This window comes from Hydractinia symbiolongicarpus, chromosome 8, assembly GCF_029227915.1.
Source record: "Hydractinia symbiolongicarpus strain clone_291-10 chromosome 8, HSymV2.1, whole genome shotgun sequence".
Taxonomy (NCBI): Eukaryota; Metazoa; Cnidaria; class Hydrozoa; order Anthoathecata; family Hydractiniidae; genus Hydractinia; species Hydractinia symbiolongicarpus.
In genome coordinates, this window is record NC_079882.1 from 22,331,910 (window position 1) to 22,349,747 (window position 17,838).

At 34.6% G+C, this 17,838-nt stretch overlaps 1 protein-coding gene across 1 annotated transcript; it reads right to left on the reverse strand.

Annotated features, from left to right (window-relative positions):
* Positions 1 to 98: 98 nt before the first annotated feature.
* LOC130654767 (protein ELYS-like) lies at positions 99 to 17,230 on the reverse strand. The gene is made up of 26 exons (XM_057457381.1): positions 16,715 to 17,230; positions 12,072 to 12,561; positions 11,681 to 11,895; positions 11,522 to 11,593; positions 10,869 to 10,977; positions 10,713 to 10,767; positions 9,709 to 9,779; positions 9,326 to 9,410; positions 8,978 to 9,086; positions 8,862 to 8,903; positions 8,538 to 8,673; positions 8,178 to 8,430; positions 7,961 to 8,086; positions 7,669 to 7,846; positions 6,999 to 7,189; positions 6,530 to 6,690; positions 6,278 to 6,383; positions 5,827 to 6,033; positions 5,038 to 5,370; positions 4,430 to 4,555; positions 4,201 to 4,333; positions 3,844 to 4,123; positions 3,651 to 3,771; positions 3,311 to 3,578; positions 748 to 3,199; positions 99 to 513 (listed from the first exon to the last, which is right to left on the reverse strand). The coding sequence occupies exons 2-26, from the start codon at positions 12,500 to 12,502 to the stop codon at positions 324 to 326; spliced, it is 6,450 nt and encodes a 2,149-aa protein (XP_057313364.1). The 5' UTR covers positions 12,503 to 12,561; positions 16,715 to 17,230; the 3' UTR covers positions 99 to 323.
* Between the last annotated feature and the right edge of the window lie 608 nt (positions 17,231 to 17,838).

Below are 17,838 nucleotides of genomic sequence, written 5' to 3' on the forward strand. Positions count from 1 at the left end.
TAACCAATTTTTTCCAATTAAAACTCATTCAAAAATAAATTTTGACTATTGAAATAAAAAAAGTATTTGATTTACTTAGATGAAGAAGGACGCAGTAGAATTAGGTATATACTTAACTTTCTCTAGTTATTTTAACATACACAATAAACAGATACAGAGAAAAAACACGCTACACAATTAACCTCACATACGAATAAAAATAACTACGAGTTTACAGATTCGATGTACGTTAAGGTGAAAAACTTGTCTGAATGACTACAAAAAATAAACTTGCATATTTAGAATGTTTACAATTTAACGTATTTTTCTCGTCTTTCAAATTTTTAAATTTTTGTGTCGGCCGTGGTCACACGTGCTCGAATACTTCTTCTAGGTGTATGTTTTAATTGTTCTGCGACAGCTAAACTCGCTCGTTTACTTGATGACCGTTTTGACTGTCTTCGAACGTGGTCTTCTTCAACTGGGACAAATGATAGAACACTTTCTGTTGCTTCCTTTGCACGAGATTCAGACCTAAAAGAACAGATATAACAAACTTTGCAAGATAAAAAAAATCAAGTTTATTATGCCTTCTTAATCCCATATCGTATTGCTTCGAATAAACGCCTTTATTAGACGCCCTATTTTTCGATGGGGCGTCTAATAAAATAAATAATTAATGATGCTTTGGGTATGATAAAAAAATATCGCATCGCGTTCTCACTGTATAATTGAGAAAACTATTAAAAAAATTGCAATGATCATTACCTTCGTTTGTTCTTTAAATCCATCTTTGACACCTCCGCAGCCCCATTCAATATATTTTTCACATTTTTATCAGCAGATCTCGTCCTTATAGTCGAACTTAACTCCTTTGCCCTATTCGGACTACTTTCATACGATATCCTGGCACTTCTGCGTCCAGCTTCCTTTGTTTTTTTAGGCGATTTATTGGGAGAAGTTTTTAATTTTGTTGCAGAAGCCACAAGTACAGGAGAAGCGTTTGCATTCCCTTTCTTTGCAGACTCACTTCCAGCTTTCGCTCTAACACTCCGCCTAATTCCAACAACTGAATCATCGCTGACAAATACAATAGATGCGTCTCTTTCATTCACTTTCGTTAAGTTTCCTTTCAAAGTTTTTGCCTCTACGTGGACTCGCTTACCTTCAAGTGGAGAAACCATCACATTGACATCGGATACATTGTGCGAAACAAGCGCTGCTTCGACTGTTTTCGACCGCGTATTTCGTGCAGGCGATAATTCGCTCTCAACCTCTCGATGTTTACTTGAAGATTTAGTCGCGTTATTTAAATTTTCGTTTTTTTTACTTGAACGAGTATTTCGAGCAGGAGAAGCTAATAAACTGGCATTTCTTCTCTTCGTAGAATTTTCATTTACATTTTGTGATCTGGTAGTGCGCCTTACTTCAACAACAGAATCATCACTGAGAAACACGACACTATTCGCTGCATCACTATTCACAGTTTTCTTCTTACTTCTTGTCTTTCTCTTGTTTTTAACATCTAGTGTGGAGTTCATTGTGCTATTTAACGTAGTATGAAGAGTTGAATCAACATCTAACATTGAGGTGTCATTTAAGGTGGTATAAAGCGTTGAATCGATATCTTGCGCGGAGATGTCATTTAAGGTGGTATGAAGAGTTGTATAAACATCTTCGTCATGCTGTTCTTGTGATGCTAGCTTCTTCGCCGAACTACGAGTAACGACCTTGCGTTGAGGAAGGGCGCGGCGACGACCTCGTTTACTAATACTTCTATTTAAAGGTACTTCGCTGCCAGATAATACTAAGCTGCTACCTGTTTCAGTCAAGTTCATCGTCTCTTCTAAGTGAGTTTGTCCTTCTCGGACCGGTGTCAAATATTGATCATTTTTTTCGACATGATTTTCGTGATCTGCATCGGTTTCGTCTGCATCAACAACAGTACTATTTTCAGGCTCTTCAACGATCACTAAAGATGGGTCACTTTGTGATGGAACATAATCCATGGACACGTCCCGACAGTCGGACGTCACGGTATTTTGATCGTCAAGAAATGAACTAGTCATCGGAATACTGGTGTTATCTTCAACGTCACTAGAATCTTTGTTATTTCCACCTAATGCAGAATGCTGATTCGTTAAAACTTCATTAGTATCATCCACGCTGTAGCTAGGTTGGTTACTGAAGTCTTCTTCCTGTCTTTCAACTTTTGCAAGATCATCGTTATACCGGCCAAAATTCTCGTTATCTGATTCCTTTTCTTCGTACTCATTTTCCTCCTCGAGAACTGCTAGTATATCGTCATCAAACCCTTCTTCACCTGTTACTTCTTGTTTGTGTTTTAGTATATTCACCTGATCCGTATCGACATGCTCTGTATCGACATGTTCTGTATTAATCCCACCTTCTGTATTGATATCCTCTGTATTGACATCCTCTGTATCGACATCCTCTGTATCGACATCCTCTGTATCGACATCCTCTGTATCAACATCCTCTGTATCGACATGTTCTGTATCGACATGCTCTGTATAAAAATGCTCTGTATCAACCTCCTCTGTATCGACATGTTCCGTATCGACATCCTCTGTATCGACATGTTCTGTATCGAAATGTTTAATATCGACATGCATGTGAGAAGACGCTTCGAAATTACTATCTTCGTCTTCTGAACTGGAATCAATAATTTGAACAGTTTCGCTTGCTCCATTTACATCTCTACTTACTTCTTCATCATCCACCCTCTGCAGACCACGCGATTCCTTCATGTCTACATCCTCCTGGCTAGTGTAACTCAAATGTTCGTCACTATTTTCTTGGTATTGCGTCACACTTTCGTGTTTGTGTGCTACTTCAATACTGCTAGTTATTATCTCATTTGCTTCAGAAGTAGTGACCTCACTGACCATATCTCGTTCTGCTTTTTCAACACTATCGAATCTCAAAAGTTCCCTGGTTTCAACAGAATCATCAGGTAATTCAAATTCAAGTTTTTCAGGCTTCGTAGAAAATTCATCCTGTTCGGATGTTATCTTAGCTACGGCTTGGCTGCCTGAACCAGTCGATTCTTCATCCAATATGTTTAAAATATCATCGACAGTCGACGTATTTGCACAACTAGTATCCACTTCATTGTCGAGGAAATCCTCTAGCAGACTAGCTTCTTTTTCGGCAGTTAAATTATTTTCTGACGATTTTAGTCCGCTTGGCTCTGGATCTAAGAAGAAAATATTAAGAATTAGCGGCCTCGCAGTGATAAAGAAAAACAAAAAAAGAATCACGGAAAGCAAACATTTAGGAGTATGGAAGTTAAAAAAAATCACCATACCAACACCGTCATCAACCAAACTGTCGTCCGACACAAACGATAAATCCAAATGTTGCTTTTCAAATGAATGTTTGGAAACTACTTGTCCAGGATCTGAGTATTTCGGTGATACTGCACCGCTTATCGGTGACGTTGGAGATACAACTCCCACAAATCGAATTTTTCTTCCAGGTGTGAAACTACCGCCTTTGATAGAAGGTTTATATGACGGGCTTCGTGGAGGACGAACAGCACTTTTCGAACCAGCAAGTCTCGATGCAATTCGTGACTGTAACAAAAAAACATGTACTTGCAGAAACAGCTTCACAAGAACGGAACAACAGAAAGTGAACTGTCTTACTTTTAAAATGGACTGTGGCGTTTTTGTGTGATCTTTTGACACACTTGTGAGCTGGGAAACTCGTCGTACGGGAGGTGTTTTCAACAACAGGAAAGCATCTGTACCAGAAAACATATTTTTTCTAAACAAACATTCAAGAAATATTTATAACCAAAATGCTGACAAGACTGTTTAGCCACAATCCTACACTAACCTTTGCTTCCCAGATATCGCAGATATGATTTTATTGACTCCACGTGGAGGAGTCATCTCTTTCTGTTTTTTGGTAGGCGAGACAATTTCTCCATCAAATAAAGGAGATTTGCGTCTACGTTGATTTGTAAACGTTCCTGCAAAGAAACTTTTCGAAGAAGTGAGACTGTTTTCCACGTCATACACCTCTTGTCGTACGACGTCGGTCGAGCTTCTTGAACGTGTCGATGTATCCAGGCTTCGAAACTTTCGAATATAACTAGATAATGGCGACCTTCCATCTGAAAGTTTTAAATAGGTAGATAAGCACAAAGAAAGAATAAAGTAAACACAACAAGTATCCAATGTTTATTCTTACCTTTTTTTTTAAAAACTATACTCGATGTACTAGACGATGGGGATTGTCGTATGGTCGGCATAGCTTGTAAAAAACCGTCGACAAGCATTGATTTGGCTAACGAATGTTCCTGCGAAAACTGATCCATATTAAACTAAAATGTCAAAAATTAAAATAGTAATACTTTCCAAATTTTCAAATTTAAAAAAAAATGTAGTTACTAAAAATGCATGATTACAACCATTTTTACCGAAGTAGCATTTTTTAATGATTTTGTCAGCTGGCATGCTTCGTTATATAAACCTCGTTCCAAATAATATACAAGTAAGAAATTTTCGTTCTCTTTTGAGGATTCTAAAAACCTTCGCAACATCTCCTAAAAAGATAAATTAAGTTTATGAAATGATCAGGAAATGCATAAACAGTGATACCAGTATGAAGAAACACGTTTTTAACTATATACAGGTGTGTACAATATTCATCTTATTCTTATGAAAGCTCCGTGGGTAAAGCAGGGAATTGATAACAGCCGATATGTAGAGGCATGTTGTACACATTACTTGTTTAGTTTGACTGAGCAAGTTATGTTGATATCTATATTGTGCCCGAAGGGGAGATTTTCTTCGTTGCATCTACCAGAGGTGTAATCGTCCACTAGAGGTGTAATCAGCCAGCAGAGGTGTAATCACTGACCAGAGGTGAAATGTACTCATACAGTGTTTATCAAGTATTAGAGCAAAGTTCAATTTCCATACAGCGCTTTAAACACTGGAAATCGATTTGTTAATTCAAGTTAATGCTTCAACCATTTCCTCAACATTAGAGTGTTCTAACGAACTACGGTGCAAGTACACTCACCTCCTCCTCCACAGTAAATGCTAAACAAAGCAGTTTTCCTAATAATTTGTGTTCTTTACACTTCTCCACAAAATAGTTAAATAAGTCTGTCTTTTTGGCTTGCATGGGAAAGCTTTTTAGTAGTTTATATGCATTAGGTAGCATTGACATTTGGAGAAGAACTGTTATTAAAAACTTCGTCTCTTCATAAGTGCAGTGATCACTTGGTTCTTTCGACGAGCAAAATAACGTTAAGAAGCTCAATTCTCCACGATGATAAAGTATTCTTATCACTTGATGGTAATATAAGGATGAAATTTTTGTTGTGACAAGTGATAGGTGTTCAGCGGCATCCTAAAAATAAACTGAACGTCGTAATTTTAAAAAATCCAAAGCGAATCATTATATCAGAGTAGTGAAAATTTGCCTGCGCGAAAATTTCTGGAAAGGTCAAATCGCCAAAATAAATCTTCTCAAGTTACTCAAAAATACTTACTCGCTAAAATTAACATTCACGAATATCTTTTGAAAAAGATTTTAGTACATATTTTTCTTTAATCGTTTTTCCAGAGTAAATTTTGGTAGCTGATGAAAATAAATGTTTAGTCTCTTCAATATGAAAAAGTCCAGTTAAATGCTACTTACAATTTTCCTAAAAAATTAAAGCTGCAAAAAGTACAAGTAGCTTCGCAAAAGCTTTAAAATGGTTTATTTGCAAAAACGAACATTTGCAAAACATCTTAACATTTACTGATTCGCGAAATAGATTTTTCGCGAAAATATATCAACGTGAGGCATATAAAAACCTACTTTGTACAGGTTGTGATCAAGAAGCCAAACACATTCAATAAGGAGAGATTTTTCGCGGTTTAATTTCAAACATTCTTTAACTTTCTCTCTCATTTTTACTTGTAGCAGTTCTTCACAACATTCGCAGATATCAAGCACCCAGTAATAGAAAACAGAGATCTGAATTTCTTTTTCTGACAAGTTCTCAACAAATAAACGACACATCACCTGCAAAAAAAAAGAAATTTACACTAAAAAACAACTAGCGTGAATAAGGCTTATGAACGTAGAGAGTTTAAGGTCAATTCATAAAATAAATACGTAACATCCGTCTCACAATAGGAGCAAGTCATACTGATGGTAGATGATGTTCTTTACTGATTAATACGGGAAAGGTTAGGACTTATTAGTGCGATCTTAATTGTTACATGAATATAAACAGTAAACACAGAAAATAAGCGCAACAACAAACCTCGACCGTGGGAGGTGGATAAACATCTTGACTATCCATTCCATCAGTATACTCTTGTGAAGAACACATTTCTTTCCACAGAGAATCGATAAACAAACACGGCTCACTATAACAAAGCCAGACAAAACGCAATGCAATACCTAAGAATGTTCCTTTAATGGTTGTTTCATAAGTCCACAAAATATCAAAGCTTTAGAACATTTTAGATTTGGACTATATTAATTATGAGAATGTAAAGAGAAACAAACCAACCTCTCATTACTTTCAGCATATAACTGTCTTTCACCTTCATAGTAATCAGATAGCATTTTGAATGGATAAGTAATTTTGTCGGTCATATTGTTATTGTTCAAATGATCTGGTTGTTCAGGGAGAAGACCACATTGAAGCAAGACGAGAAGAACGTTGCTATACTAAAAATAAAAAGGGATCAAGAAAAAACCTCTCATTATCCTGCTATTCTTTTTTTCAGCTACTTCTGGCTGAAAATTAATTTATTGGAACTTTGGATTACCTAAAAATGTAAATTTGATACAAACATTAACAACAGATTATATTGCCAATATTTAAAAAATGATTGAGCATATAAGCCTAAGTTTCCTGGCATTTTTCTGACATTTTTGGCAATAAATCAAAAATCATTGACATTCCCGACAAAGTGAAGCCTCTGAGGAGCTAGTACAATTTTTAGAAAATCAACTGTCCTAAAAGCTAGCCTCACCATTGATAAATAAGACGCTACTCGCAAACGTGTGTTGATCTCATTCACTCCATCTTCAACCGTGATAGCTTTTGCATGTTGAAGTTCTTTGAAAATGTCAACTAAGTTTTGCAGTTCTAACAAAATTTTGTTAAGCTGACTTTCATGACCCTTTTCTAGTTGTTCGCTTAGGCTGCAAAATATTGGGATGTCTAAAAAATAGTTTTATAACACAGTAGAGTCAATTGTGAGAATACATTTATACCTTCAAGAATGAAAATTATAATTATTACAGGTAAAGACAACAGGTGAATATTATTAAATGACTTATTGTTAGACAGTGGAAAAATCGACATGTTTGCCCAGGGTACATACAGGGTACATAATCTGGTCCTCAGATTATTGCCCGTTATACATCTCAGGCATTTCTTTTTTGTGCATCCTTAGCATAAAGTAGTAACTCGGCTACTATTTTAAACAAAATAAGACTAATATTATAGGGACTAGTCATCAATTTGTGGAAAATCCACGGGGTCGCCTGTCCTTTTTTATATATCGCATTTTGTGTTCCCAGAATAGGACAGACAACAACTATTGTTAAAGACTAGTCGGTGGCCCGTGGATAAATCCACGGGTTCTCTAGGGCTCTTATTTTCACTTTTATGACAAAAAAAACAAAAACATTTCATACGTAGTTGATCTAGTGTCTTTTTATACTGGACAACTTGATTCCAAGCCCAGTCGAATATTAATTTCAAACTGTGTCCAGCATGGGTAATACTTCCATGTGACCATTTCTTTATGCAATCAGTAATAAATGCTGTTCCATTATGTTCCAAGCTGACAGACAGGACCACATCTGTGTTTCTCTTTAAAACAAAAAAATATCAATAAAGATAAAGACAATGTAGAACATAAACAAGTTTACCAGCATAGTTCTTACAATTTGTGACATACAATCAAACTAGAGTGAAAATAGTAACCTTTTCACCACTTGGTTTGGTAATATCAGTAGAATTTGAAAGTAAACCTGCCACCCAACAGGATTGCACAAGATCATGAGCATCAAGAAAACTGTCTGTGCTCATAGCTTTCATGTCAGCCATTATCTAAAATCAACGTGGAATATTTGTAAAAAAGCAAAAAATGAAAACCAAAAAAATATCAAATTTCACAAATAACCAAAGTAAATATACATACTTGTCTTTGCATTCCCAACATTTCAGCTTCAATGCAACCACTTTCGGATATACAAATAATTCTAAAAGCTGATGAAGAAGGCCAGTAAAACTGCTCACTTTGTGGACCTTCTATGTTGCGAAATTCATTCAAACTATTAACATTCACATGTGCATCCATAATACCGCTTGGGAGAAAAGCTTCAGCAATATCAGTTAATGAATAGAATGCAAAAAATGGACAAACAGCCTCCATCCTGCCATACATAGCATCTCTGAAAGTAAAACCATAAACTAAAAAGTAACATCGTATGAAGGACATACTTAAAAAACAGATATCTAACTATTGATATGTGATTTTCAACGAGACGGAATTTATTACCTAATAGAAGATGGAAGCTGTTTTTGGTACCAACGATTTATATCAAATATTCCAAGATGGCATGACATGCTGGTGTCAATATCGGTAGTAGGCGATTCCCATATAACATAACAGATAGTTTTGTCTTCATCGTGTCCTAAAAATGCAACTATGTGTACAATAAATAACACCACTATTGATTCTCTGTGCTTGATATATAACAAAACACACAATGATTCTTTGTATTTAGTTTAGATCAAAAATGTTTAATTATCTGTGCATCATTAAATGAGTTGTAAGCTTTATTGACAGTGCTAGAGCAGTTAAAGAGCTTTGAAATCTTACCATTAGACACATCAGAGTTGTTTTTATTTGACCTAGGTTGCTCTAAATCAAAAAATATATTATAAGAAACAAAGTTATATGGCGTGTTTTGCAACCAAAAATTATTAAGAAGCTACCTAATGTTTTCATGCTGATGATTCGACTACCGACAGATCTGGAATCAACCATATGGTGGACATCAGAAGTTAATTGGTGATCAAATCGTCTAATCACACACTCAATATTCTAGAATGAACAGGTTACAGTTAACCCTAAAATCAGGAAAAGGTGACCTTAACTTTACTTTAAATTTGAGATTTATAGATTTAATTTAATTTCTTTGTATTTAGTCACACTAATATAACAAACAAAAAATAATTTACCAATGTATACTAAGAATTCCCAAAACCTACAAAAACACTTTTAGAAAAGAATCCCTAATTCCACTCAATTCAACAAGTTTTACATAAAACATCAAACAGTACCTTATACACGTATGTGTTATCTGACTGCTTTTCTTTCAGTTCAAACAAAAGTTGATATAACGTTAAAGAAGTAGCACTTGAGATTCTAAAATATATATTTGGTAGAATGTTTATAAAGGCTGCTTTTATTAAAACATTCCTGGCTGCAGCTTGCAATATTTAGATCTTAGCATACAATATGCTCAGTCACTATGATATTAATGGTGACAATATTTTCAGAGTTTAGATTGGCTGGAGAAACATGCCTGTTGCTGTAAATGCTTTAAAAGTTGCGATGGAAAATACAAGTGAGAAAGCCAGAAAAGAATTTATACAAGGCCAAATACTTGAAGAAACTGCAGCAAAGAAAACTTTGTTGTACAAACAATGTTATAACAACATACTCAGCTTGTGAAGATTGAGGTCCCCTCCCAACCCACAAAAAACAACAATGTCTTGGATCATCATCTGGTTCCTAATGGTATAAAAAAAACTGAATATGTAACATGATTGTAAAGAATTTTATCACAATTTCTAATTTTGTAAACTTGCCAAAATGACACTTGTTTGCTCAGCCCAGGCCTCTTAATTTTTTGCTGACAACCCCATAACTTCTGATTTGCACGTCGGTATACATATAGAGCCTATACAATCTCACCCAGAAAATTTTATTGCAAACCAAATTGCAGATCTCCAGTTATTAGGTCATTGGAAAAAAAAAGTCGGGCACGAGCAAACATTTTTTTTTTATGTTAATCAAATTAGCTTTATAATATCTATGCATTAATAAAGTTTGAATGCACATCTGTTAATAGGTCTAAATTTACTGATAACAGAAAATGTGCTATTACTTGAATATGACATCATAATTCTTGAAATGTAAATATCTTGAGAACCAAAAGAGCTTTTTAAAAATTTAAAAAGTTCTAATAATTATATTATAAACATATTTTAAGAAATTATGTTGGTGTAAGATATATTCTATAATATAAGTGATCTTATAAACTTAGCATCAGGAAGAAGTACTAGAATAAAAAAATTTCGTTTTTCAGAAAACAATAACTTTACTAAACCAATAAACAAGCTTTTTGCACTCTATTTCAGCCAATCAGAGAAAAAATATAGGCTATTTCCGCAGTAGAATTGAAATATATAATTCCACTCGCTTCTTGGTAGAAAATAAAAAAATAGCATACATTAGTTTAATGTTACTTTGTTTGTATTTTCATATAATTCGTTACGTTCAGGCATTTGTTTATCATTATGCCTATAACTTATTCTTTTTATGTCCTTAACATGTTTTTGTGTATATTTAATGCATATGATGGCGGCTCTCCAATAAAAAAGAAAAGAAAAACTTCTCATGCTTTAAAGCAAGCAAATGATGAAAATAAACCTACAAACAAACCTGAAATGCGAAATGTGTGACAGGTGATGAGTATACACCCACTGGACTGCTGTATCTATAAAAAGAAAAAAAAAAGGATTTAATATATAATACACAGATTAAATCCTTTTTTTTGACATAAACTTTACCAACACAATGTAAGAACATAAAACTCACAGTATATGTAGATGTTCTAAAGACCATATTTGGAAACAACCAAAACTAAACCCAACAACCAACACGTAAGCCTGGTGGAGATATTTTAATGACGTGATGGAGCAATTATCTAATTAAGAAAACAAGTCAGTTACATTATGGTTACACTATGTGTTGCAGTTCATCCAATTAAAAAAATTGGTGAGTTTCTATGAATGAGTTTCAATGTGTTATGTTATTCTGTAAAGTATATACCAAATATAGGATATCTTGTGGTTATAAAATTTGTGAATGTGAAATATGCTGGTAAGGGACCATCTGCACCATTGTTTCACATTTTATATGAATTGAAATGACCATGACAATCTTTGGTTCCTGTGTTGTTGTTTTTATATGATCTATGACGTTTTTGCTTTCTACAACCTTGTTTTAGAACAATCTACGGCAATGTTTTTGCTTTCTACAATTCTGTTTTGAGGGGTTTTAAGCTATTCGTGGCGATTAAAACGAAGAATGCAGATATATACATATGAGAATTAAATTTCTCTAGAAATCGGCTATGTGTAATAAAATGTACATCAATTTTGAAATGATTTGAAGTTAAACGAATTTAACAAGGTGGTAAAATGAATTAAATTTCTCTTTTTAGCAACTTATTTTTTTATAAAATATACCTGAAGAGCAGACTTTTGCAATTTGTCCTGACACATTGAGATATTTGAATGCATTGGGTGAACATAAAGAATCTATAAACAAAATATACATAATAAATATAAGCCTTTCGTATACAGCAAAGAAATATATAAACAGAAAACTTTAGTTGTAGTACTTACATGATAAATCCAGACAACAATACAAGTCATTGTTTCTTGCTTTTTCACGCACAGTGGCCATATTTTCAGTTTCGTCAGGATTAATAACCAATAGAGAGCTTTCAAACGAACAAGAAAACTGTTCCACTACATCATCCAATCGTAAGTCAATTAAAAAGATATGTCCATTTTCCGTCCCCACAGCAACTGTTCCAAACATGCACTTTATAGCTGGGCTTAAATTGTATAAAAAAATTATCATACAACACCTTCATATCCCGCACAAAAAGTTGTAAACAACAAAAAATAGCCAGAAAAAACAAGTTGAGTGACAGTAAGTCAATCTAGCTATTTAAATAGATAATAACAATACATCCAGCACATTAGTTTAATGCCATTTAATTTAAAATACCTGAAATAAGTGGGAATTTGACTCACTCCTCCAAATTCTTTAACCAATGCTAAAGAAACTGGAACATATGGAAGATTTATAACTTTAATTACTCTTGAGACACCAGGATTATATATATGTATCTGGCCTGTCGAAGTGGCAGTACATCGAACAGATATTATAAAGTAGTCTCCACATGTGCAGAAAGCTGTTATGGACTGTTTTTTACTTTTAGCATTTAAATCAAATGCTGCCTTTCTTTGACCAGATTTTACATTAATGATTTCAAACAAATTGCTTCTGCCAATAAATGCTAGCCTTCCATTTTCATATATACTTGCAATTGTAGCATCTTCAAAATTCAGTTCAGATTGTGCTTTATCCAAATTTTCTTGTATAGATAGAGCGAATGGGATGACTTCAGATGTTTTGTAAGGAGTAAGCTCCCTCATCTTTTTATTTCTCAGTCTCTTCTCACATCCTCAAAATCCATCAACATCATCAATTATTTCTAATGCATGATTAAAAAATAACTGTAAAATTTGATTAAGAATATCATTAAAAAGTTGTTACCAGCTATAACATAACGCCTATGGAAATCTGTAAAAGCTTTTGTTAACTTCATACAAAGAGAAAACAAAGGCTAAACATGGGGTAAGAAGAACTAAGTTACTTCTTCACAGGTGTAAAAAGAGTACTTGCTGATATTTATTTTGCTCAAATCTTGCAACTTTGCCAGATATGTCCCCTCTAAGTTGTCAAAATGGGCAGCCCAACAACCATATTGGCTTGCAGAATATGAGCTTTGGGCTGAGTGTGTGGAATATTTCAGAGAAGCTTAAAATAGTGCTGATCAGGTTGCAACAAGAATTTTTATAACCTCTATTAATAAATTAATAAAATAAAGCCAAAATCGATGCTTATGGCATGATTTGATTATTTTGACCAATAGCGTTATTTAAAAAGACATTAATAAAATATAATAGTAATATTATGAATGACTTTAGTAAGAGCAAACTAGAACAAATAAGCATATGTTTTAAACGTAACAAAGCCACAACCATCCACAAAATTTATATACTGAGACAAAGCAGCAACTTCCAAAGCTTGTTCCAACAAGTAATTATATAGATTATTTGTATACTAACATACAATTTGAGGTTGTCAAAGTTACCTTGTCGCTGTGAACATCACAGTGAATAAATTATAAGGGAAGTGTTACTTTCTCAATTAATAATTATCATATCCAAACGATAGGCTTTAAAAATGCACTGCTAGTAATATACACCCTTTAAATTTTAAAGAAAACAAAAATAAAACTCTTTGTTTCGTTTCCACAGTGTTCCTTTAAAATAAAAATTTAAGGAGAAATTTGACTGTGAAAAAAATAACGAAATATCAAAAAGCTTTGTTATTCATCGTCTTCTCATCACTGGTCACCAGCTCAAAAAGTTAATGGTTTTTTAGTTGCCACTGATACAATGAGGAAAGACGACAATCCATCAGTAAATCAGCAGTTTTATAAACTTTTGTAGCTACAAAATGAAATCCTGATTAATGTTATTTGTTTACTTTTTGCGGAAAGTAGCGGAGGGCGCGTCAGCGCCCGGAGCGTAGCGGAGCCCATTTCCTCATTAAATAAGCCAAATATAAAAGAAAAAGGAAGTACGGTGGAGAGTATATAGGATTTCTATACGATTTCCGCGCCTCGTCCCCCTATACATCAAAAATATCCAAAATTCGGCCGTTTTTGAGTCGGTTTCCCAGCGATTTAATATGGTTATTCTTAATTACATTTTTTAGTAAGCGAGACAATATGTTTTTAGCACGGCGATGGAGTTTTTGTTGTATCTTAACCAAGCGTAAATAGTGCTGTTTCCAGTTGAGATTAAGTTTGCCTACAATTTTTAGCCACGTGATACACATATTAATTTCACTAATATCACATGACTTTTTTCTCGGACACATAGCGCCTCAAACTCAAACTTTCGTTAATCTAAGCTATATCGCAACTGACGGAAGGGCTTGTTCAAGAAAACGAAGAAAGGGTATGTTTTTAGCTAGCTAGTATATCACTATTCCTTTACATGTAATGAACTCTTTCTTATTGTCACTCACACTTAAGGCTAGCTAGCATAAAACTACTGACTGAGCTGGCTTGCATAAAATAGAGCAATAGAACAAACATATAACATATACAGCTAGCATAAAACTGGCTACAGAGCTAGCATAAATTTAACTACTTACCTGGCATAAAATTAGCTAATTAGGCTAGCATAAAATTATCTACATAGCTAGCATAGAAAAATTCTTTTGGAGATAGGCCACCTAGCTTATACTTATGACACAGTATATAAGTGATTTAATTCTACTCTGATTAGGAATGTCCCATTACATAGCTTGTTCTAGCGACAATCCACAATCGTCCAATTTTAGACCAAAGTTCAAGGGCAAAAAATGTTTAGCGAAATCAGCAAAAGTACATACCTATATATAATTCTACAGATACTTCAGTCCAGCTCTAGCTAGGTTTGCTACCTAATAATTGCTAGCCTAATTAATCTTTATTCTTTTAAAGTTTTTGTTCAATTTGGAATAAGAGCTTTTTATGCTACTGACATGAAAATAAACATATATATACTGCTGTTTATTTTTACCTGGACTGCGTAACAACGGGCTGTTTTCGCTGTTTTTATTTAAGCCGAAGTTAATTTTTGATCTTTCATGGGAACTTTATCCATAAAATGTTGCAGGATTCTTTTTGCGTTAAGAGGGTAAAACAGGTTATAAAGTGTATTTTTATTTTTAAATGTTACAAAATTTTCCACAAAGTAAAATTGTTTTAGGTGCATAGGATAACAACAGGTTGTTAACTGTCTGTTTGTTTGAACTGAAGTTAGGATAGTTTTTTAGAAATGGGTATTATGCCGAAACGTATGTGCGAAACAGTATAATACCTATACAAATCTCTCAGCCCAGTGTTAACAACAAGCTGTTACCTGTGTTTCTATTTAACAGAAGTTGTGCTAATTTTTTGTTTGAAATGGTATTAAACCTATATGGATGTGCGACATTGTTTACCTATACTAAGCGCTCACCCTGGATTGAAATTCACTTTTTAAGTTTTGTGAGAAACATTTTGAGAAATTCGCTAAGATGGCACAACAAACTATTTTTGAAGAAAATTATTATTTAAAAAATATATTACACCTGAAACATATTACTGTTGTGTGTGCTTCACATAATTTATGATATACTGCATACTTGTACTAAAGCGCACAGTTTACAAAGCGTATAAATCCCTCTACACCAGACGTTTAATGCCAGGTGTTATAGTTACTTGTGACTAAACCAGACATTTCAACGCCAGGTCGCCCTGCCTAGTTAGTAAAAAGACTGTGAGCATATATAAGATGCACATGTATATAAAGTTTTTCATATATATATAATCATGCCCTGTTGGTCTAATGGCTATGACACTCATGCAAATGAGAGATCCAGGTTCAAACCCTGGACAGGGCTAGGAAAAACATAATTATGTTGCACTTACAACAACCAGGTAAATGTTTCACCTTTTTCGTGGACTTCTCTAATTACTTCTATATCTTGACTTTTTAATGTTGTTGTCATTGGAACCAAGTTAACTTTTAATCTCAGATTTATTAAAAATTGATATTTTTTTTGGCGTTATGACCGATTGTTTAAATATTTGTATTGGCACATAATTCTGCTAACATGATTCACCGTATATATATTGACTGGATATAAATTTGAGAGCTTTGTTTGAGCTACTGAATTTGAAATATTTGCATCTCAATATTTTCTATACTCCTGGATTAATATGATACATATCTTAGATATATTGAGTATACGAATCTTTGAGTTGTAGGGGGAATTCTCTATTAAGGTGCCTGCCCCTGCCTTGCCATTCCCTTGCCTTGCCTAATCCTGCCTTGCTGATTCCTCTTCCTGTTTCCTTGCCTGCCTTTGCCGTGCCCTTTCCTTGCCGTGCTTTGCCTTGGCAACCTCTCCGCAACACTTTCTATATTGATAAGTGGTAAGTTTTTTTTGCTTTGCTTAGAAGGATAAAAGAAGCTAGGGTTTGGTGAAGAGAGATCTTTTCCTGTGGATTTCTTCTCACAAAATACGTTTGAGGTTTTAAACTATATCGCGTGATGCTTATTGAGTGTATAGATTGATGCCACTGAATTGATTTATATATACTTGATGTCCTAGCACTGCCTTTTTGTAAAGAAATGGAATAAAATAACTTTGCTTTGCCTATTGCCCCATCTTTTTTCCTGCCACACAAAAAGAAGAGCTTATTGCTAAATATATAAACAAAGGAATTCATCTAGGTAGTTAGCTTGCATTTCAAGTCACCTATATATAACGCTTATTACCCACATCCTTTGTGCATTTGGAGTTCATATGGCTAGATTATAGGGTCTACAAGGAAAACACCACAAACAAACACTTGTTGAAAGGAGGTCTGAGAGGTTTGATTCGCGTTTATGATATATCTCCTCCTCATCCGTTTGTGGGGGCTTGCAACTAGCTAGATATATTCTATCCTACTGCTCACTATAAGAATCTACTTTCCAATTTTTAGCTAATTCTACTGGTGGTCCTGGAACAGAAAAATAGAAACTATACATTCACACCTGATTTTTCGTGCACCATTTTGTCGCCATTATTATCTCGTTCACGCGTGGAAAGCAGATAACGTTTTTATCCTTTTCTCCCCCCCATCGGCAGAAAGGGTCGGGGGCAAAACTTATATTTATCTGTGCGAGGTTGAGTGGCATCTTTTTATTATGATCAAAAAAAGTCATGGATTATTACTCAGAGGTATTACGCTCGACGGTTAGAAAGATAGATAGATGTGCATATCTTACAAGGCTAGCCTCACAGATATTGTATTGAGGGATATCCCTCCTGTGTACATTATTTCCAGGATGAGAGGCCATAGATTTAGATGGGGAGTCTTAAAGTATTTTATATGCTCATTCTGAGCTACGCAGACCCGATTAGGGTCGCGCTCCACCAGACAACTCCCTGCAACATCCAAAGGCCCATTTCTCTTGCAGGGATGGGGTTAACATAACATTCACTCGTCCAGATTGGATCGCCGACAAGAAAGGAAGCCAACCCCGATAGTTATAACCACTAACCTACTGCGCCACAAATGATGTTCATGATCAGGAGTATCTTTCATGAGCGGAAGTATTACTATTTACGGTCCGCGACGCAACCCTTATTTATTATTTACATAATAGTTGTACTAATGTGGACATTTTGTATGGCTATCCCTAGGGTTTGTTCGTCAAGCCGCTACTCCTTAAACGTTTCTTCACCGCTCACTTTATTGTCAAAAAACAAGAATCTTTCGGAACAAGGTCACGGTCCGGCTATCCCAGTCTTTTTCGTCGAAATTTTGTCTATTTTGGGTAAATTAAAGTTAGAAATCTTACTTATGAGCAAAAAAGTAAGCACCTTCCTTTGTCCTCGCATTCAACCTTGTCCCCAGGGGTTCTTACCTTTTTGACTCAAGGCCGGCGGCGAAAAAATGATGAGCCGATCAAATTGCTTATACAAGCCGAAAAATTGTAATAGCGAGACAAATGATTAATTCCTTCGCCATATTTAACAGCTTTTTCAAGATGTGTACAGTTTACGTTCTTTACAAGAAAACTGTTGTAACAGCAACATTGCAATTAATCCTACCTACGACAGGTATGTTTTGTATTTTTTATATGTCCAGGGCGAATAAAAAGAATTAGAAAAT